We start from the raw sequence: 23,787 nt of genomic DNA, 5'->3' as shown, positions 1-23,787 counted from the left end.
TCTGTAATCATCTCCTTCTACTGGAAACAGTTTCTTCTTTGATGAGTGGTGAATGCTACTCTTGTTCATGGGTATAAGGATAAGTACTTAGAACACAGGCAGCAATTATACTGGTTTAGGAAAGAGGTGGAAATGGACTCTCCTCTAAAATCTATGATGACACTGACTTTGTGAGGTTGTTTAGGTGTAATGCTGGGCATGATTTCCCTCCAGTTAAGATGGCTAACATTGAGTCCAATTAGACAACTGTTGGTTACTTCAAAGACATAACTGCCTCTATTTGACCTTTAAGGATATCTTGCCATTTTTATAGTTCAGGGGAATTACAGCTGTGTAGGGCTAATAATTGCTTTTCTCTCTTAGAAGTTTGAGTGTCACTTTCTGGTACCATGAAATCAAGTTCTCAGGGAGAAGGTTTTTGGGTCAGTTAAGCATGCTGTATCTTCAACAATAAAGACTTACTTCCAACTTCTGAGAGACAACCAGGAGCAATATCAAGAGTCTGTTGTTTGGGGAATCTCTTGGACCCTTCTGAACCATGACTCAAAAGAATATTTCTAATGCCAGTTACTGGGGTTTTCCTTAAGTAGTCTGTGACTCCTTTGGTAGTATTATCACCCCAAAAGGAGTAAATTTATTTAATCTCTCTGTCTCCCTCGCTTCCTCTCTCTCTCTCTCTCTCTCTCTCTCTCTCTCTCTCTCTCTCTCTATATATATATATATATATATATATATATATATATATATTTGTGTGTGCGTATGTATGTATATATAGTTTTAATAAAAGCAGCCTATTTTCTTGAGTCAAGCATGTTATTATATGTATTCCTTCCCAAATCTTCCTAAAGCAGATATATAATCAGTCATTTCTGGAACAGAGTTCTGGTCATTTTATTTCTACATTAAAAATATTATGAGACTATATTTATTCAGGATAGTTTTCAAAAACTTTAAAATGATAATTACAGTTCTCCATCATGTGATGTAATCCATAAAAGTGTTCATTTTTTTTGCCCTTGTGATGTAGTAATAGTTTCTAGTAAGAGACTGTATGAAAAATGTCAGTACCTCTATTTATAAAATCACTCCATAAGTACTGCTCTCCGAGCACCAGTTCAGCACAACTGAATTTACTGCCTCATAATCTCCAGTCATTCCTATTTCATCTCTCTGCATACAGTTTCTATTAAGCATTGAGCAGAATCTTACATAACCAATGTTTGTATTTTGTTCTCTTTAGCTTTCATTTTATTATTAGAATATAAATTACTCAATGTCCAAGATTTCTGTAAACTTGCTTATTTTTTTCTGTAGTTTTACTTACAATATCATCAGGGTTTCACTAATCTTCAAGTATTCAGCAGATGACCATATTTTTTAAACAGATAATCAAACAGGTGATATTTTAATGTATGTTATTTTAAATCTTGTACAGTGTATTATACAAAAATCAAGTATTAACATAGAATTTTAGCTTTTAAAAGTCTCCTTTTGGAAGCATTGTAACCATTGTGTACATTATTCCACTGGGTTACTTTTCTTCTTTTGGCTAGCATTCCACAACCACATCTAATTATATACATAATGATTTTAGATTTCCAAGTGACTTTTGATGATGTTGATTTAATGAGAACTCAAGATGGAATCAGTTCTTAGTGCTCTCAAATGGAATAGGAGTTAGCCCTTCTAATGTTAAAGCATAATTTACAGATGGATTCTTCCTACAGGACAACTGAGTCTTAATATACATATTGGAGATGCAGGAGTAGAATGTGTTTATGAAGATATCTTTTTATTAAGTAACAAGCATTACAAATAAATTAGGTATAATTATATTTCGTTGTACTTATTATGCTGTATCATTATCACCTGATACCTTTTTCTGCTGCAAAGGACCAAGTTTTCATGATTGACTCTAAGTGTGAATCTGGAAAAGGAAGATGCTCCTTCAACCCCAATGTGAACACTGTATCTGTTATGATCAGTAAGTAGAAAGTGAAGAGGGAGGGTGGTCTAAAGAGCAAAGAACCCACACAGCTTATAAATTACTTACTGTAATAAAAAATTCAAAGATGTCCATGAGATCAAGAATCTATGTAAGTATTACTTACTTTCCTTTCCAAAGGGTTGTAACCCTAAAATTACCTCTCATAGTTTGTGTGGGTCACTGTGTTGTGTTTGCCATTTCTATTTGGTCATTGAATAATACAGATGTATGAGATACTTTTAACCATTTAATGCCAAGAAACACTATGAATTAGAAGGCAGTATTTTCAAACACAGTTGCATCATCTAACCTAATGGAAAATCCAGTGGTCATTTGCTATTTAGGGAACTTAATGTTGGACTACAAAGAAATAAGATGTTATCTTATACAGAACTTCTCACAGAATTCCTGAAGTTCTCTGAGTGAGTGGTAATATAATTAGAAAGCACAACATTTTTTGAGTAAAGTTAAAAGTCACAAGTTTATATTTGCATAAAACTCTACAAAGAAATCCTGAAAACTCTCTTAAAATTCTTCCCAAAGTGTTATCATTTAAGAATTTATTACCCATACAAAGTGAAACAAGAGTTTTCCTATCTGCTATTAGAAGCACTGAGAATAATGGGGCAAGAAATGAAATCAGTTTGATATATAGGCTTTTGTAAGGTTTAAGGTATAATTGGTTGTGCATTGTTCAATATAATTAATAAGCTCTAAGCCAACCTGAGTATCTTACTCATCCCTCATCCTGTAAGTAAATATAATTGAAAGCTGTGCTTATCAATGACATTGAGCAGTAGTGATTTATAATCCATGCTCTTATGAGTAATGAGCTTTAATCACATGGGGGAATAATTATGTGTTATATTGATTTAATAGCCAAATCTATGTATGCATGTACACAAAAGATATTTAAACAAATGTTTAAACAGCTGGATTGTTTAAAATGTCTCCTTCTTATTGTTATTACCCTCGAAAATGTTGCCATGGGTTTTGTGTCCTTCCTGGGAAGGAGAAATTAATAACAAGATGCCTGTCATATCAGCTCCTTAACTGGTAGGGACCTAGTTCAAAATCTGATGAGCTCATTTTAGAAGTATTTCATTTTGCACTCTTCCCTGTACAAAAGGAATTACTATAAATGTACACACAGTTAGTGAGAACAGATACAAACAAACAGGTTAAATAACTAAACAGTCCACTTATGGCAAATTGGACAACTTGTTAATTTTTGACATGGTTTCTTTCTTATTAATTTACATTTTACAACAGAGTATTGCTGAAAAAGCTGGCTGTGTTATGTTATTAGGAACCTTTTAGCTCTAAAGATCAAAATGTAGAATTTGAATGATTAATTTGCTCTTCAATAATATTTTTACAATATTATTGTAGTTTCTATGTAATCAAGTAATAAAAATAATAAAATTATTATGTCCACCATATCAAGCAAGATGTTTAATATGTGATGAGTGCTGTTAGGATTGTAGCTCGTTTCCTATGATTTAGAAATGAAAATATTAAGATTCTGTGTTTTGAATGACATCACCCTTAAACCATGCTTGTTACTTGCTTGCTAAAATTAGAACAAGTAGTTCTTGGAGTTTGTTTTATAACTAAAGAGTCATCACAATAAGAGCATATTAAAATGAGTCCTTCAAAAATTAGGTGGGCAACAGAAACTAATTCACAACTACAAACCACTTCTAGTAATTAGGATAGTATAATTTGTTAAACCTACTTGAACTTAATAGAAGTTCAAAGGCATTAGAATATCTCTGACAATTGCTCCTTTTTTGTAGATGAGGAACTCTTCTCAGGAATGTACATAGATTTTATGGGAACAGATGCTGCTATTTTTCGAAGTTTAACTAAGAGGAATGCAGTCCGAACCGATCAGCACAATTCAAAATGGCTAAGTGGTAAGAAAACATTTACTGCCATTTTCTTCATTGATATCTTGATTTAACTGACATTTAATTCTATACTGATAATAGGAAAAGTAGTTAAAAGCTAAGGTATCAGGCTTTCACATGTGTAGTTATAATTCTATACTTTATGTGCTAAGTATATCAGTGATACCTGTCATGCATTGCTCCACTTGTTAAATGTATAATATATTCCAGTTAATTATGATGTTAGCCCTTGTAATCACTTTTATATTTTTATAATTCTAAATTGAAGAATTCTACTAAATTCATGACCTAACAATATAATGAATGGATCATATGCAGAAATGTTTTGTGTTTGCTTACATTAATAATCTGAAATTATTGAATATTACATACTACTTTTTCAAAAATTGACTAATGTTTAATGTATGATGTTATGATGACTTTATGATAATCCTTGTTTAGTTGATTCAAATTCTCTAGGTCATAAGGAATTCATACCCTGAAAGGAGACTAATTTGATTTTACTGTATGATTCCCATCAGTTTCTGTCATGTAGAGAGGTGGGAAGCCATTGATCGCTTGCCACAGGAAACGGGCAAGCACACTGTCAACTGCCTGTTTAGTTAATGATGTAGTTTAGTATGAATCATCACAATTAAGCATTTTATTTCATTGATAGCTCAGCATATGAAAGCATTGACTGTCTTTTGCCTCTTTCTATTATTCCACCAGCACATCTGGAAATAGAATATTCTAAGTTGTTTTCTTCCTGAAATAAGGAAACCTCTATGTCTACACTGACTACATTTTTTCCTTGAGACATATTCTCTTCATTTCTCCTGCTGTACTTTAAGGGAAAACAGACATATTTTTTTGATACTGCATCAACAGTTTCTTCTCCTATCTCGTCTTCCTCCTCTTCTTTCCCTGTCTTCCTATTTCTCCTCTCTTTCCTACTCCTTTCCCCCTTCTCTTCCTTCTTTCCCATTTTCTTATTCTGTTTCAATAAATTAAGATTTTATATACTTGAATGCAAACACCACAATTAAAAGCCAACATAAAAATAAAATAAGCCTTAAATTCCATGGAAAATAACTGCTAAAATAATATTCAATTTCTTTGAAACTCCATTGTGTACAAAGAAACATTACTATATTCTTTAAATGTTCTTCTGACAGAGACAAAGTTTGGCCTGTCACACTAGAGCTATAATTTGTTGAGTTTGGTACTCTCCATGAGGTATGTTGATATACAATCGCTGCTTTTTGAAATTTGGTCTAAACAGTGAATTATCCTCTGCTGGGAAAGGAATGCATGTGTCATCTCTTTCAAAGTTGGTAGGTAGCTTTTTATCATGAGAACATAGTTTCCATATTTCTTTTGCAGAACCTATGTTTGTGGATGCACATGTGATCCCAGATGGCACTGATCCAAATGATGCTAAGGTGTATTTCTTCTTCAAAGAAAAACTGACTGACAACAATAGGAGCACAAAACAGATTCATTCCATGATTGCAAGAATATGTCCTGTAAGAACATTGAAATTTCTATTTAAAGAAATACTTCAAGATATATAATGCATTTTCAATATTTCATTGGTTTTATCATTTATTATTACCAATTAATAAGACACAGAGAGAATATTTTTAGCACAGCATGCATTTCACAGTTTATGTGAGACAATCACTCTGCATTTCATGGAAATATTTTGGTTGCTGTTTTAAACATAGAACTAGTTTTGGCTAATTCTGCAATTCCATTTGCTGTGTTGCGTTCAAACGAGAAATTGTAAATTACCAAAGAAAACAAAATAATTCTTGTAATAAAATACATCTGAATCTCAGTAAAACATTGTTATGGTGAAGATGCTGTAATATTGGAAAATTAAGATTTTTTTTTTACGGTTCTAATTTTAAAGAACAAAATGTCAGTGTATTAACATTACATATAAAACCGCTGAATAAAATTTATCATGCACTCTTCTGTAGGCTCTTTATAGACTCTTGTTGATATACTTGTGATAATTTTCTTTGTCAGACATATTCATTGAAGTATCCAGTGTCTATTTATCTTTAAATATTTCAATATTCTGTTGTCTGGGACTCAGCTGTTTCTCAATAATTTGAGTCAATATAGCAAAGCTAGCAGAATAAAAGGCTGATGGACACAACGGAAGACACAAGTCACCAATAAACAGTAGAACAAAATGCCATGTCCTGTGAATTGGGAAAAATGTATATAATAAGCCATCCACTCAGAAATACTAAGTATTAAGTGAAGTTTCTGAGGAGATGGAGATAAAATAGAACTATTTGGAGCCTTCTGATGTGGGATATACCCACTCTCCTGAACATAGTAAACTCTGGAAACTATAACTGTATGCAGTAAATTTCATTTACATTTAAGAGAACAATTTTTTTTCAGCAAGAGGTAAACAGTTATTTATTCACCATATATAAATATTTATGTCATATATTACAAAACTTGAGTCATATACTTATATTTCCATTTTATAGTCTGTTTCTCATTGATATTGCATTACGAAAGATCAATCATAAAATACTATAGATCCTAGCGTTTTTTGATTGGTGATAATCCCTTCTAATCTTTAGGTAACAATAAGTGAAAAATCAAAGTTCTAGTTAAATTTTTAATACACAATTGTTTCTCCATTCATCTGAATTTTACTTACAAAATTGTTTCAGAATGACACTGGCGGACAACGTAGTCTTGTAAACAAGTGGACCACATTCTTAAAGGCAAGGCTTGTGTGCTCCGTCACAGATGAAGATGGCCCTGAGACACACTTTGATGAATTAGGTGCGTGGATATGAGAGTGAGCATTGTTTGTGAAGGACTTACGAGCATTGTGTTCCTTTGCAAAGTCTCAGAGAGACTCAGCATTGCAATTTTAAATCATGAATTGCAAGGAAAATGAGAGTTGAATTATTTTTGAATTACTATTAATGTATCAACAGGAAAAGATTTTTGAGGAGACACAGAAACAAGCAACAATAAATATGTGTGGCATTCCTACTATGAACACCATGGTCACACTTTGTCTTATCTGCAGACTTAGTGAATTAAGGTTTTCAGAGTTCTAGTCTATACTATACTCCCTTTGGGGCTTTCCACTTAGTGTTTATACACCACCATCATTTCCACAGAGATGCGGTCTTCATGAATGCCCTCAGTGCCAGACTAACATTTGATTTTCATTACAACTGCTTATCTTCACATTATACCAAATTAGAGCGATTGTCCATTAATACCTTTCTGAGAACTAATTTTCATAGCTGAAATTGTTGTCTTAGGGTAATCCAAAATAGCAATTAGAATTTTGGAAACTTTAAAAGAGTGTGCTTTTCCTTTTTGTAGAGGACGTGTTCCTGCTAGAAACTGACAATCCAAGGACAACCCTAGTGTATGGCATCTTCACCACATCCAGGTAAATATTAAATAGCTACAGTTCTTCTGTTAAACAATGAATTCTCTCATTTTATTCACTTCTGCAAATTACTAAAATATATTTGGTCTCCATGAATGTTTCCACATAGCTCCCAAAGCATTTTAAACAATCACATGTTGCTCTCCAAGAGAAACAAAGGTATGAATTATAGAAGCAAAATGCTTCAATATTTTGTTTAAATAACAAAATAAATGATTTTGATAAGATCAGAATTGAAGGTTTTGGTGGTGATGAATATGCTTCTTTCCTGCATTTTGACACATACAAGTCATAAAAGTGTATGTATTTAATTATTTAAATTTGTATAACAAATATGCATTATTAAAACTTAAAAACATGTTTAGATTTGCACTGAAATAACTTTCACTTCTTTAGTCATCAAAAGTGATGACTATGAGAAGCTAATAAAAACTTTAAATCATGTTTAGATTTGCACTGAAATAACTTTCACTTCTTTAGTCATCTAAAGTGATGACTATGAGAAGCTAACAAAAACTGGACCATTCAGTCCTGTTTTTCTGTAATATGACAATATTTTCACATTTCAAAATATGTTTAATATTTTCTAGTTTTTCTTGGAGTCCCACAGAAGCTTTATTGTGTTTTGAAGCACATATACTTCAAGTCTTCTGTGCACATTTCTGTTTATTAATATTGTATAAGGTGTTACTGTGTATTCAGCCTTGTACTCCAGCCAAATCTATTGGACCAAAAGGAAGGTTGTATTGGTTTCTTTTCATTTCTTAGAAAACTGCAAATTGGTGATTGCAAACATTCTTTTCTAAGTGAATATTAAATGTGGTATAAAAGCCTGGGAAGATACCTCAGTGAGAAAGAGATCTTGTTGTCCATACATGAGGCCCTGTGTTAGATCCCTGACACCTATGCAAATGCCGTGTGATGGATGGCATTGCATATAGCTCCAGTGTTGTTTGGGGTGGAGAGAGGTTGGTCCTAGGAAGCTTGCTGGCTGTTTAGTTTCACGAAAATGGCAGGCAACAGTTACATGGTAAGACCCTGTTAAGGGAATAAGGACAGTAGTGACAGAAGATGACACCTGTTGTCTTCCTTTGATTTTTGCATGCACAAGTCCAGGTGCACATGCCTGCATACAATAGCATACAATATGTATACACATGCACATACTCATACAAAGCCCACAAAAAGGAAAAAGAAAAAAGGAAGTGTAGTGCAATTGCAAATTGCTATGAACTTTTCAAAATCAAAGAATTGGCGGGAATATTGGTTACCAGTCTTTTAGGTTTAATGCTACAAGAACTCTAGACAGATGTCCTTGACTGTGCTTAACTACTATTCTAGCAAATGAGTAGTCTCACTTTAGTTCATAAAATATTGAACAGCAAAATACCTGTTCAATAACAAAATTTTCAATAAAATACTGACTTTAATAAAACACTTTTTAGTTTATATTTGTCAAAGATTAGCTTAGTCATTAAACATTAGCAGATATCACTTATAACTACTATTGTTAATTGTTAATAATACAACTTTATTTCTATGCAAAATGTTTCTACTAAGCTTCCAGTTTGGAGTCCACATTAAGTAAAGGAACATGATTTCAATTTTTCTGACCTAGTGGTAGTGGAAGTCATTCTTACTAAGGATTTAAACCAATTTATGACTAAATATAACTTAGTGAAAGGTTTTTGGATCTTTTGTGGGGGCATAAATGTGCTCACATGCATCAATTGGCATCCATGTCAATTCATGTGTGTGTGGGTACCCATGAAACTATGGTGTGTGTATAAAGGCTGGAAAGAAACCTTGGGTGCTCTTCCTCAGGAGTTGTCATCCAACTTGCTTTTTGAGATAGACTTTCAGAGGCCTGCAGCTCACTGAGTAGGCCTGCAGGCTAGGTGGTGAGACCAGTCTTGCCTCCCTCTCCCCCTGATGGGGCTCTTACTTCATTTCTCTAATTTTGTTTTTTGTTGTTTTCTGTGTGGATACTGGGGACTGAACTTAGGTCCTCATATTGCAAGGCAGGAATTTTCCAATTGAGCTCTCTCCCCATCACGGAATAATTTTTCATGGTGTGATTAAAGTTGAAAATACACAAATAATGACAAGGTAGACTCCTCCAACTGCTAACGAGAATATCATGGAAGAACTCTGAAGTCATGATAATACTACTATAAAAGATATGATGCTCATATATTAATGGGAGTTATTTCAGAAATCATAACTCTCTTCACAGTTGTTTAGAATAAAATTAGTGTTTTGTTTGTTTTTTCCTTTATTGAAAATAGATTTTTTTTCTCACATAATATATCTTGATTGTGCTTCCTATCCTTCTACTCCTCCCAATTCCTCCTCTTCTCCTATCCCATCTGGATCTATATCTTTTCCCTCTTTTATTGGAAAACAAACAGGCTGCTAATAGATAACAATAAAATATAAAACAATAAGGATAAAATAAAAACTAACACATCAGAATTGGACAAAACAAACAGACTGAGGAAAAGAGCCCAAGAGAAGGAATGTGAAACAGCAGCCCCTTCTTTTGCATACCTAGGAATCCCATAGAAACATTAAACTGAAAGCCATAATGTATGCCTGTAGGGTGAAAAGATATATATATATATATATATATATATATATATATATATATATAATATATATATTGTTTCTAGAAGGGAGAAACCTCTGACACAACATTGTGAGACTAGGAACTTCCAAAGATGCCCTTGAGATTGTTTTCCATTGGCCACCTGCTGATAGACATGGAGCACACCCTTGGGAGTAGTTTGTTTTCCCAGTGAGATTCCCCTAGAGGAAAGTAAATATTCATTGGCAAGTGGTTATCAGTTGGAGATTACATCTAAACTAGGGATGGGAGTGTTTGTTTATCTCTTTCAGCTCTTGGTCCCTAGCTGGTGTAGACCTGTGCCTCAGTCTCTGTGACTTCATATGCCCTCTGATAATGTTAATTAGAGGGCCTTGTTCTTGGCATTCTTCATCCTTCTGGCTCTTACATGCTTTCTGCCTCCCCTCTCACCTTCCACAGGCTTCCCTGAGCACTTTAAGGAGTGATTTAATGGAGACATCCCAATTATGACAGCGTGTTACAGGGTCTTTAATTATGCATATTGTCTGGCTGTGAGTCCCCTGTATTGGCTCCCATCTGCTGCAGGAGAAACCTTCTCTGATGATGGCTGAGCATGGGAATGATCTGCTTCCCAAGCTGGAGTGCTCAAATTCTCACTGGCACACATAAAATACATCTTAAGAAAAAATAACAACTGATTCCTTGTTTTCATTTTCAGCTCTGTTTTTAAAGGGTCTGCAGTGTGTGTGTATCATTTATCTGATATACAGACTGTATTCAATGGGCCTTTTGCCCACAAAGAAGGGCCCAATCACCAGCTGGTATCCTATCAAGGCAGAATTCCATATCCTCGACCTGGAACTGTAAGTATCTATGAACTTTACTTTTGTCTTACCTAAGCAAATATTATATTCACATGTATTAAATATAACTATGTTCCTCTGGTTATAATTTTTTAGCTTCCTGGTTCTAGCATAATCCTTACCTGACTTGAGATTTGCTATGTCTTGTATGTTATAGAAAGTGTGATTTTTTTAAATTAATTTTTATTTAAATTAAAACAATCTTATTTTACATACTATTCCCAGTTCTCTCTACCTCCTCTCCTCTCATTCCCCTCACCTTCTCCCCTCCAAACCCCAATCCACTTATCAGGGAGGATGAGGCCTCCCATGGAGGATCATTAAGCAGATATTCACAGCTAAGCACTGAGCAGAACTCCTGGAATCCAGTTGTAGAGATGGAGGAGGGATGAGCAACGGGTTCAAGGGAAACCCAAAGAAACAGCTGACCTGAGCAAGTGGGAGCTCAAGGACCTCAGACTGACAGCTGAGGAACCAGCATGAGACTGAACCAGGTCCCCTGAAAGTGGTCTGGGCAGTCTATGGGGCCTCTAGCAGTGGAACCAGTATTTAGCCCTAGTGCATGAATGGGCTTTGGGAGCCCATTACCTATGGAGGGATACTTTCTCAGCTTAGATACATGGGGGAGGCCCTAGGTCCTGCCCTAAATGATATGAAAGTGCGTTTTTAATGACTGCTATAATTACTAAGAAAATCTCATTAAAATTCCAAAACAACTTATTTAAATATGGTAGAGAATTTTTTTCTCCAATTGTGAAACTCTCACATTGAAAAGTTCAGAGGAAGACTAAGTAAGTTAACACTAGTGCTAGCCTTCAGGCTCCCCCCCACCACCTATTCTGTTCACAAAGTAGACCAAGCTGGTCTTGAACTCACAAAGATCCACCTGCCTTTGACTCCCAAGATCTGGGACTAAAGACGTGTACCCAACATGCCCATCCTGCTACCTGTTATTTTTTTAAAATAATACTTCTTTTTTATGTTTTTATGTTAAGAAAGTTCATAGTATAAAATGATACTCACATGAATATTAACTTAGGGATAATTCATGTTAACTTTTTTTTTTCTTATATGTCTGGTTGGATAATCAGAAGTTAGCTGAAAAATTAAAGGGGAAATTTTTTTAAATCCTTGACCCAAATGAAAATGAAAGCATAACTTTCCAGAACCTTTGGAGTATGGCTAAGTGAGTACTAAAAGGAAAATTTATGACTGTGAAGGTTTACATTAAAAAGTTAAAGTGACCTGGAGAGATAGCTTGTCTGTCAAGATCAATTCTTGCTCTAGCAGAGAATCCAGGTTCAAATTGCAGCATGCCATATGTTGGTTCACAATCATCTATAACTCCAGTTCTAGTCTATCAATGCCCTCTTCTCAGCTTTGTGGGGACCAAGTATGCACATGATGCACAGACATGCATACATACAGGTAAAACACTCACATGTAAAATAAAACTGATACACCTCATTTTTTAAATGGGCTGGAAGTAAGTCTCAGCAGTTAATAGCATTTGTTGCTCTTGCAGAGGAGCCAGGCTTGATTTTTCAGTACTCAAATGGAGGTTCACAGCCATCCATGCCTCCATTTCCAGGGGTTCCAGTGCTCTTTTCTGGCCTTTGCAGGGACTAGGTACACACATGATGCACATGCATACATGCAGGCAAAACACTGACAGATTGAATAAAATGAATTAATGTAATAAAATATCAAAATACTTCAAATCACCTACCATATGCTTAAAAGTCTTAGAAAAGTAAGACAACGGCAAGGTCAGAAAGAGTAGGCAGCAAGGTAAGGAAGGTTCTGACCTTCCCATTGTTTTGTATTGTTTTCCAAGACAGGGCTTCTCTGTGCAGTCCTGGCTGTCCAAGAACTCACTCTGTAGACCAGGTTGGCATTGAACCCAGAGATCCACCTGTCTCTGCCTCACCCATGCTAGGATTAAAGGCATGGGCCACCACAACCCAGCATCATGGCAGATAACAATGAATTGTACATATAAAGAACAATACGTCCAATAATCAAGCCTAATACAGCCAATGGATACATGAGATTGACTGATCCCTAGCTGAGCTGACAAAGGGAAAAGGAAGACTCAAAATAATAAGACTAGAGAACACTCAGATGAAATACACATCCTTATTAGAAGATACTGTCATATCCCAGAAATCTTGGTACATCTAGAGGAACTTGAGAAATTATTAAATACACATGACCTGCCAGAGTAAAATGAAGAAAACACAAACAGCTTAAACAAGCCATAACACAAGGAGAATGAATCAGCAATAAAAATAAAAATAAAAAAATCTCCCTAAGAAGAGAAGAAACAGATGTGTTTACTGCTCCATTCTACCAAACTTTAATGAAGGGGCTGACAAGAGCACTGATCAAGCTGTTCATGAAAATAAAATAAAAGAAGAAGGAACACTACCAAAATAACTCCACTAAAGCAGTGTTCTCTTGAAGCTAAGGCCAGATTAAAAAAAAAACACAACAAAATGTAACAAAACTGTGGGTTGCTCCCTCTGATGAATACAGATACAAATATTCTTTTTTTCTTTTTCTTTATTCTTCTCTCATATAATACATCCTGATCACAGCATCCCCTCCTTTTACTCCTCCCAGTTCCCCCAACCTTCTCTCTCCCCCAGATTAATTGCTTGTTCCCCTTCAGAAGAGAGAAGGTCTCCAAGGATATCAACTGAACTTGACAAAGCAAGATGCAATGAGACTAGGCACAAACCTTCATATCAAGCTGGAGGAGGCAAACCAGTAGAAGGAAAAGGGTCCCAAGAGCAGGCAGAAGAGTCAGAGACAGTCCTGACTCCCACTGTTAGGAGTCTCACAAAGACACCAAGCTAAACAGCCACAGCATGTTTTCAGAAGACCTAGCTCATACTGCTGCAGGCTCCTTGATTGCCACTTAAGACTCTCTAAGCCACGTTGAGCCCCTGCCTAGTTGATTCTGTGGGCAGTGGTCTTCACCTCTCTGACTTCTACAATTCTTCTTCCCTCTCTTCCTGGTGGATATAAATATTCTTAATAAAATTCTTAAAAATCATATTTAAGAAATGAATCTCACAAAAGATTTCTAATGTTGGTTTACTTCATTTTTATGTCAACAGAGGGCATTTTTATATATCCCAGTTCTTTATTTTCTAAAGGATCTAAGGTGATCCACTGTCAAGTTTTATTTTTATTTAGAAACAATCTTATTTTACATATCAATCCCAGTTCCCTCTCCCTCCCATTTTCCCATGCCCTCACAGACACCCAATTCCCACCGCCCATCCACTCCCCAAGGAGGGTGAGACCTTCCAAGGGGGATTATTAAAGTCTGTCATATCATTTAGGGAGCCCCCCCCCACAGTATCTAGGCTTAGAGAGTATCACTCCATGGGAGATGGGCTCCCAAAGTCCATTTGTGCACTAGAAATAAATACTGGTTCCACTGCTAGAGGTCCAATAGAATGCCCAGGACTCCTATCTGACACCCACATTCAGAAGGCTTGGTGCAGTCGAATGCTGGTTCTCCAGTTTTATGCATGGGGTCCATGTGCTCCAACTTGGTCAGGTCATCTGTTTCTGTGGGTTTCTCCAGTATGGTCTTGACCCCTTTGCTCATTCCTCCTCCCTCTCTACAACTGGATTCTAGGAGTTAAGCTCAGTGCTTAGCGGTTGATGTCTGCTTCTGCTTCCATCAGCTATTGGGTGATGGCTCTAGGATGGCATTTGAGGTAATAATCTCATTATAGGGGAAGGGCATTTAAGGTAGCCTCTCTCCTATTGCTTAGATTCTTAGTTGGGGTTATCCTTGTAGATCTCTGGACATTTCCCTACTTCCAGATTTCTCTTTAAACCTATAATGGCTCCCTATATTAAGGTATATATACCTGCATCTCTTTTATTGCTCTCAATTCTTCCCCCTCCTCTTCTCCCCTTCTCTTCCTCCTACTGCTCCCCAATACTCCCAATTTGCTCAGGAGCTCTTGTCACTTTCCTCTTCTAAGGGGGACCGTGTATGTCTCTTTTAGGGTCATCTTTATTTCCTAGCTTCTCTGGAGGTATGGATTGTAGGCCGGTAATCCTTTGCTCAATGTCTAGTATCAAAATATGTGTGTGTTCATACCATGCTTGTCTTTCTGTGAAGTTTTTTTAATCATCCATTAAGTATAAAGGGACTCTCTATCTCCTGAAAATTAAAAAAATACTTGAGTTTGATTCTCTGGATAAGAAACTCAAAGACTGAACATTGATTTGTTTTTATATAGAAGAAATAACATTTAGTTACTTTTGAAAATCATGAGATTTGCTATTGATCCCTAAAAACACTGTTGTTAAAATGTTACAATTAATCATGTCTAACAACTATCTTGACAATCGAATTCACAAGTCCCTTTAAAATGGTGCCTCCTTAATGCTCACAATAACATGGGTGGAGCACTGACTAATTGCTTTTACTACCAAGGAAAACAATCAACAGACACAGTCATCTCAGGGTACTTCAAGTCTGACAGTAGATAGGGAGCAAAGATGACCTAGAATGAGAGAAGGGAAGGGAAAGGCTAAGATATTACGTATAAGAAGTCTCTCTTTATTTCATTCAAATAATTTCATGAATTTCCAGAAGCCTAACTACTAGCTGATTCAAAGGTAGATTATGTTTTTTAAGATGATGAGAAGTTGACCTAATTAAGCCTATACTTTAACATACGACAGTAACAGGTGTTGTGATTTGATGTATTTTTTCCAGTAAGTTAGCAGGCAGTACAGGAGCAACTAACTGGTTTGTAAACTCTGAATAAATCCACCCCTCTGTCCTGGAGCTTATAATTGCGTTATTAAATTGAGGTCTGAATCTCAGGAAGAATGTTCCAAGGATAACTTACTGCTGCCCCTGTTATTTGTACCTTTTCTTAATCAAAGATATCCCAGCAGTAACTTGAAATTAGCCGTGCTGGGGATATTTATGCAGCTGAAATCAGCCTCACATCACCTCTGGCTCTTCACTCTCATGACACCTTGGAAGCCACCTTGACATGACAAGGCTTTGAGTATCACTTAGTGAAGCACTATGTCAAAAAGCAATAATTGTGTACACGGTAGGAAGAGACCAACACTTTTCCACAAATAAACCAATTCTAAATTAGAAAATTCTGCTAACAGTCCCATTTTTTAAATCTCTTACTAGTAAGCATTTTCCTGTGTCCTAAAACAGTGTGGAATAAGCCTGGGATTAGTGACACACATCTGGAACAGACTCCAAGCAAAAAGGGAGTAGTCAATACTTAAGACATTTTTCTATAATGTGGTTTCTTACATCTGGTATTGAGACCACAACAGCTCTGTTAAATCCAGAAATTGTCAGATGAGTGATCCTTGGGGAATCAATGGGGCAGGGTGGAGGAATGACCCCGAAACTCCTCCTAGAGAAGTATGTTTCCCCAAAGATCTGGTCACTCCACCCTGAGCTCTGAAAAACAGCATGAAGTCAGCTTTCTAACTCAGTTGACAGTTGCTGCCTGAGCCCAGCACTTCCTGCTTCTGTAGCCAGAAGATCTTTGGCCAAGTGAACTCAACAGTCCTTTTCCTCTAGGTCAAGAATGCTGTGTCTGTCTCTGAAGTCTTCCCAATGAGGGATCAACTGTGATTGTCATTCTTTATTTCTCCACACAGTAGTCTGGTTGCTGGGTCAACCTCATAAATATATAACTGTGTTTTTAAAATAAATGTCACTGGCAGAAATCCTATACCCTCATCCTCAAGTTCCCCGTAGGTGCTTCCTTCAAAGCAGGGTGTGTAGCTATGCTAGCAAACAGCCCAACCAGCAAGCACATGTAAGTGCTGGGATGGCTGCCAAGTGTGTCATAATGTTTTCCCATAAGTATCTCAGTTTGTGGAAGAAACAAGACACCTTTGGTATGTTGCAAAGGGTATGCCAGATTACATTTGTCTCTGTGGCTGAGCTAATGGATTAACTTTCTTTCGTGTTGCAGTGAGGGTGAGGCTTCTGTAGACTTTTTGTATAGCCTGCACACCCTGATGAAACAGAACCTAATAAAGCAGTCAGTTTTAACTCCCATTTCGAAGTGTATCAGAACCACAACCCCCAGTATCCCAAGGAAGACAGTTCCCTAAAAGAGCATAGCCTCCATTTCTCTTCTGCACTGATCCTAGCAGTCATATGTACTCACTATTCTAATTTGTTTTCTTTTTGAGATTATGGTTTAATTACATTTCTCCCTTCCCTTTACTCACTCCAAAGCCCCCCATATATCACTCTCTACTATACTTCAAATCCATGGCCTCTTATTTCACTAATTGTTGTTTCATGAATATATATTATATATATATATATATATATTCATATATATATATACACACACACATATATATATATATATATTCCTAGATATTCCCTGTTCTGGCCTATAACGTTACTTTTGTATTTATTTCAGTGGTGTGTGTGTGTGTGTGTGTGTGTGTGTGTGTGTGTACGTTAAGATCCCATAGAAGCAGCTATCTGGTCATGTCTAGGGGACACCAGCTAGTAACAAGTGTCCTCATTCTTTTACTCTTACAAAACTCTACCCCTTCTTATTTGGGGTACTCCAATCCTTAGGTGTAGGACTTATACTGTGTACATACTGACTGGGCTTGGGCACACCATAGTCACCTATTTGCCTTTTGACCAATTGTGATTCTCCATAATAGTCTCCATCTGTTGCAAAAAGAAGCTTCATTGATGAGGTGTGAAAGAACACTTTTCTGTAGGTATAAAGATACATACTTACAATGCAGTTAGAAATTCTATTGCTCTAGGAAAGTACCACAGTAGGAGGTTCACTGTTAGGCACTTGACTGCTGATCCTATGACACAAAGCAGCAGAATGATTCATAATCAGAATTACTTCCTTTCTAAATTTGAAAATGATGTCATTGAGGACTCATTTCTAAGTTAGAAGTACATTGTGCATAGACAGCAAAAGTGTGAAGAGGAGTTATTAAGGGTAGAAATGTAAAGATCCCTAGTTTGGGGCTGGCAAGATGGCTTAGCAGATAAAGGAACTTGCTATTCAAGCCATATGACCTGAATTCCATTACTGGAACATATGTAATATTAGAAACAGAGAACTGACTCTACAAAGCTGTGGTTAACACACACATACACACACACACACACACACACACACACACATACGCACGCACGCACGCACGCACGCACACATACATGCACATATACGCACATATCACCACCATCATCAACAACAATGATAATTATAATAATAATGTAAAGATAATACTGATTTGTGTTACCTATATAATCAGCATGATTTTGAACAATGTTAACAAAGCTTTCATTAAGATTTTCTTTAAGGAAAAGTTCTAAATAGGGCTCTAATAATTTAATAAGGTCATCACTTGTATGAATATAACAATGTTTAGTGAAAAAAGAATCCATGAGTTTGAAAGAGAGCAAGAAGAGATACATGGGAGAGTTCAGAAGCAGGAAAGGTGGAGGAGTGAACTATGTAATTATATTATAATATCAACATATAAAAGAAATACTTTTTAAAAGTAATCACACATCGAACTACTGAACTGACTAGAAATTCTACAAATTGCCTAGTAATGTATGTTAACTGTGCACTTCTTTAGAACCTAGCAATAAAAATGCTTACAAATACTTTAAGGAGGTGGATCAACATAGCAAGCTGTAATTAGTGGTGTCTTCGGAGAGTCTGGAGCTACTGAAATTGTCCTTGCATTGTTCTTTCCATATTTTCATTCAGTGGGCAGCATACTGCCTTTTTCCACTTTGTGTGAAAAATGAGGGCTGAAAAGATCCATAACCCATACTTTGAAGAAGTATGGAACACAACTGTCAGCTTTGAACAACCTCAAATTAAATTCTTTGTCCCCATTTGGTCTTCATTTTAGGGTTTTTATAAACAGGAACATTTAAATATAATGTTTTTCTTATAGTAAAAACATGTTTTCAGGTCATGGAAATATGACAGGCTGTCTTTTATTATTTATTTCATCAGTCATTTAATTGTTCCTGTTGCATTTCTCCCAAAAGAGAATATGCATATTTTTGTTGGTGGGGTGTGTATGTATCTTTGTCTGTGTCTGTGTATTCTGTAAAAAGTTCTTGGCTAAATGGGTTTTGGTTTAAAACTTACATTCATGATGATAATGGGGTGGCATTTGGATTCTGTTGAAACGTTTGTGCAAATGTTTGCCTGTCCATGTTGATCCAATGGCAATGATGTCATTGGCTAGATATATCAAGGATTCAACCCAGAGAATGACACATCTTTCTTGGTTTCCAGTATTGCTTCTCTTTCTTAACAAAATTGCCAGTAAAGACTTGACAGGTTTCACAAACAGTTTCCATTTCTTTCTTCTGTTAAAATTTGACAGTGTTCACCTTATGGTCTTGAGGTGGTTATCAAGGTTCACTGTCAGCTTTGAGTGATGCATAACTTTCTAGTGGGTCACAATCTTTACAACATACATCAGTGACCAAGATGCTAAGAATGGCCATTTCGCTTTGTGTTTTATACAGAACGTCCTGAAAGACTCTAAATAAAAAGCAAAGCACAGGAATTTTCTTTTAAGAAAAATATGGAAGTCATTTTTGCTTCTGAAAGTAATGTTATGAAATATTTAAAAAACTTAGACACACACTCTTTGTACATACTTACATATTGTATTGGACTACTTGGCTCACAGAACTTAACACCCAGGTGCTATTTGTGAGTGCGTTTGAGCTCCAAGCTTCTAGTTTCCTTTTACCTGAACTTTGGTCCTGGGTACTAGAGTAGCCTTCTTCCTCTGAAGTTCTATTAGTCCTCCTTCCACTGTGTAAGCTTCCTAGTTGTTATTTTCCCAATATCATCGATGCTTCCTATCTGACCTGAAAACTCTAATCATTCCTCTTCTGGACAGAAGGGTATCTCCCATTTCTTCTGGTCCTTATACCAAAAGTCCAGGCCAGATCATCTAATGAAGGATATAACCACTCTCTCAACTACATTCATCACAACCAACTAGTGCCAGTTTTGTTATATGACAGAATAATAGGTATATTAGGTAGAACCAATCCCACTAACACAGCTTATGATCTAGACAACAAGCATTCAATAAAGATGAAAGCAATCAATATGTGAAGTACCATTCAAAAACAGCTGTGAAGGCAAACACAGCTTTGTAGACAGAGCACAGGTGGAGAGAGAGCTGGTTTCATGTATGTGACCACACTGGAGAAAGTAACTTTTGAGCTGAAAAGTGAATGAGGAAACAGAGAAAGCCAGGGCCTGGACTGGAGGAAGTCAGATGGGCAACTGCATATGTCAAGACCTAAAGACTAATTAAATCTAATTAAATTCATCACATATATTAACTTTTTGCAGATAGTGATCTCTCTATCTATAAGGTCATACATTCCTTTTCTTCTGGTAGATCTGCAATGTATTAAAAACAAGTTGACAATAAGTGTTTTGCAAATGACTATAATTAAGACAAAGGGACCATTTTATTAATTTCTTTTCTTTTTTCCAGTGTCCAGGGGGGGCATTTACACCCAACATGAGAACCACCAAGGACTTCCCAGATGATGTTGTCACTTTTATCAGGAACCATCCTCTCATGTACAATTCCATCTACCCAATCCACAGAAGGCCTCTGATTGTCCGCATAGGCACTGACTACAAGTACACAAAGATAGCTGTGGACCGTGTGAATGCTGCTGACGGACGATACCATGTCCTATTCCTGGGGACAGGTAGGTGATGGAGCTCATGTTGTACTACAAAGGAATGTTAAGTAATTTAGGTATAAAGGAAAGACCAAAATATTGAGACTATAAGGACACCAATGTTTCCTTTTGTTTAGGCTTTAGTGTGGGTTTAATCTCCCCGTGCCTCATTTTCCACAACTGTAAATGGAGTTAATAAAATAAGTTACTTATGTGGTTGTGTGAAACAACTGAAGTTCATATTGAAAGCATCCCAAATAGTTCCTCATCCATATTAAAGTGAAAAATAAAAATATTCAGCTAAATTAGAGCTGGAAGTTTTAACTATGAGCAGTGTTCTTCTGAAGTGAAGCTGAATCAGTGACTTATTAATCAATACTTGGAGTCATATACACAGTGATAATGATAGATAAGATATTCTTTGTAACATTGGAAAGTGGACTTACATAAGGATAGCTATTTGGAAAATATTACAGTTACTATATTAATAGAGCCAACAATTCCTAAATTTTCTATTTCTTTTTCTAGAAATTCAATGAAAATAGTCTTATTTACAAAGACTTGCTTTATTGGGGTTGATGAGTTATGAGTGTTTTATAGCATTGGCTCTCACAGTGTGATCCTCTGACCAGAAAGATCAATTTCGCCTAGACCTTGTTAGAAATACATTTGTAGGCCCTCCTCCAAGAATTCCATATACAAAACCCAGCCATCTGTGCTTTTGCAAGCCCTTCTGGTGCTTCTAATGCACACTAAGTTTACAAATCACTAGAAGGGAGAAAGGAGGCTTCTCTGGCTGAGTAGACAGGATTACAAATTCCCCTCCTTGACTCCATTTGCACAGTGTCTGCTAGGTTCCTCCAAGCAGCAGAATTCCACAACTTACTGACTTGTAGGCACAGATAGAGATCTCACCAGTTGTCCTTCTAGAATGGTAAAACAACTACATGAAGTATGCAATGTGTCTTCTAATTACAGAAACAGATATAAAACAGACCTGTGAAAGACATCGTGAAATGTGGCGGGTGTGGAATATGTCCTCTGAGTTGAAGGAGTTGCACTAATATTTCAATGAGCTTCAAAATGTGATTACTTTTTTCTTGGCTAACTAAAACTTCCAGCCTGCTCTTCTCATGAAATTCTTATTGTATCCCTTCTTATAGCTAAAAGCCTGGATCTGGAGCTTTCATTCACACATGATTTTTGTTTGAAATCCTAGAGACAGAATATTCTAGAATGTATTCTTTGGCATCCCTGGAAGAGTCTGGTTTTCCCTGCTCCCACATTACTTGCCTGACTTGTGAGGCATAAAATCCTTCCTTCGCTGATCTAATCATTTCTTATCTCTCAACTGCCTGCCATTTCCAGGACCTTTGTTGTCAATTATAATCTTAATATCTAGATTCTCTCATTTCATCCTCTACCAAATTTGACTTGGAAAGTTTCTTCCCTCATACAGAACATGCGTGAGTATTAACCCTTCTGCCAATTCTATTTCCCTGCAGATTTCACCAGGGTCTTGGATGTTCTCATCCTATAACCACTAAAATACCCTCTGCTCATATATCATATGGCATTTTAGAATCTCTTTGTGTGTTGGTTCAGCCCTGTGGCATGGCATGTAGTTCTTGTCCTCATTCTTCTTGTATGTTGGGTATCTGCAGGGTTTTTCATGTCCTCCTATTCCTGTACATTCTTTGACCATCTTGTTTTATTCACTTTATTTATATATCATGTGCAAACAAATTTAAAAAGCGTGTTATTAATCCTTGGAAACTCAATAGTTGAATTAGAATTTCAAACACTCCATGTATACTCTTCCAAGACCTTCTAACTAATACTTAGTGCACTTGCCCCATAGTGGATTCACTGTGGCACATTGTTCCCATGCTTTGATCTCTTTGTAGCTTATAATTTCTCTTTAGGCACATCACAGGGTTTTGCCAGCCCAATAAATATTTGTCAGGCAGAACTTAAAAGCAAACATGAGAATGTACACTGTTACACAGGCAATATAATTGATCCACTCATGCCCCCACAAGACAATCTTTGTTTGCATATACGTTTGTTTTCATAGATAGATGATTCTTAAATTACTACAAAGAGTTGTATTTATGCCAACAGAATACTCAAGATAGAGTTTGCATTGAAAAAAAAAAAACCTGTATTTCTTGAAAGAAAGTCGCAGTTTAAAGTCACTATTTTCTCAATGTCTCATGTTAGATAATTAATTGTTTCTGTTTGCTTCTTTTGAAGCCTGTTTAGAAGGTGGATGTAGAAGTCACCATAGGGTTCCTTTCTTTTAAAACATCTACATAATATATGTAGATGTCATTGGTGGAATTTTCAAGTCTTTTGAAAATGTTCACCAATGTTTATTTAAATGGAAGACAGCAGAAACATATTTCTTGAAAGGTGCTTCAGCTTTTCTTCCCACATAGGTTCTGGCACCTTGACATGGTATTTTTTAAATGTGTATTTAAACACTTGTGTCCTTTCAAAAAGTTGTCTTTAGGTATAAGCTTTTAATTGTAGTGGAAGCTTCACTAATGACTGCTTGCAAAGCCTCCTGAGTGTCTGGGAAATTCTGTACAAGAGGTAGAGTGCTTGTTGTGGCAAAGCCTCTCCCCAAGGCATCTTTCTGGAAAGATGGTCACTGACTTAAGCATAGATCCTTGTCCATATTGTCCCAACATTCATGGAAATGGAATGACTAGGACACTGATATAAAATGGAATTTATTTGGAAAGAATACTTCACATAAGTAAATCATTATCAGAAAACCATTTAACCTTTTCTGAAATGGTTTTGAGAGAATCATTCACCACTGTCCTATGCATAACTAATTCTATATGTAAGTGGGAGAATATCATGTTTTTTAGATGTTGTCAAATTTCTAAGTACAGGAGAGAATTTCCATTGTCATGGATGAATAATGATGCATCAATTATGGTGACAATAAAGAAAGCTTATATCATAGCTTCACTTCTTATCTGCTATCTTGATACCTTCAGGGGAATTCAAAAAAAGCACCAGTTGTCAAGAAAGTTTCCATAGAGAAAACTGATGTGACAGGTCATTGGAATTCAATTAGGATATTATGTCGTTATAGAAGCATATACAGTGTGAGTATTATGAATGAAAATGTAGCTCATAGAACCCCAAATTTGGCTATGTGGGTTCAAAGCCAGATATTATCATTTATAGAATTTAATTGAGTCTCAGATGCTGATGATCTAACCTTCCA

At 36.2% G+C, this 23,787-nt stretch overlaps 1 protein-coding gene across 1 annotated transcript in view; it reads left to right on the top strand.

Annotated features, from left to right (window-relative positions):
• Window positions 1-23,787, top strand: part of Sema3c (semaphorin 3C) — a 152,491-nt gene that overhangs the window by 90,979 nt on the left and 37,725 nt on the right. Inside the window, exons 6-12 of the mRNA XM_027393473.2 lie at window positions 1,894-1,984; window positions 3,787-3,906; window positions 5,266-5,408; window positions 6,585-6,699; window positions 7,258-7,327; window positions 10,633-10,777; window positions 20,345-20,567. Of these exons, the coding sequence (XP_027249274.1) occupies window positions 1,894-1,984; window positions 3,787-3,906; window positions 5,266-5,408; window positions 6,585-6,699; window positions 7,258-7,327; window positions 10,633-10,777; window positions 20,345-20,567 (907 nt within the window). The remainder of the gene's footprint in view (window positions 1-1,893; window positions 1,985-3,786; window positions 3,907-5,265; window positions 5,409-6,584; window positions 6,700-7,257; window positions 7,328-10,632; window positions 10,778-20,344; window positions 20,568-23,787) is intronic.

Source organism: Cricetulus griseus (assembly GCF_003668045.3).
Source record: "Cricetulus griseus strain 17A/GY chromosome 1 unlocalized genomic scaffold, alternate assembly CriGri-PICRH-1.0 chr1_0, whole genome shotgun sequence".
NCBI lineage: Eukaryota > Metazoa > Chordata > Mammalia > Rodentia > Cricetidae > Cricetulus > Cricetulus griseus.
The sequence above is the reverse complement of the archived record's forward strand: the minus strand, read 5'-3'. Positions and strand labels throughout refer to the sequence as shown.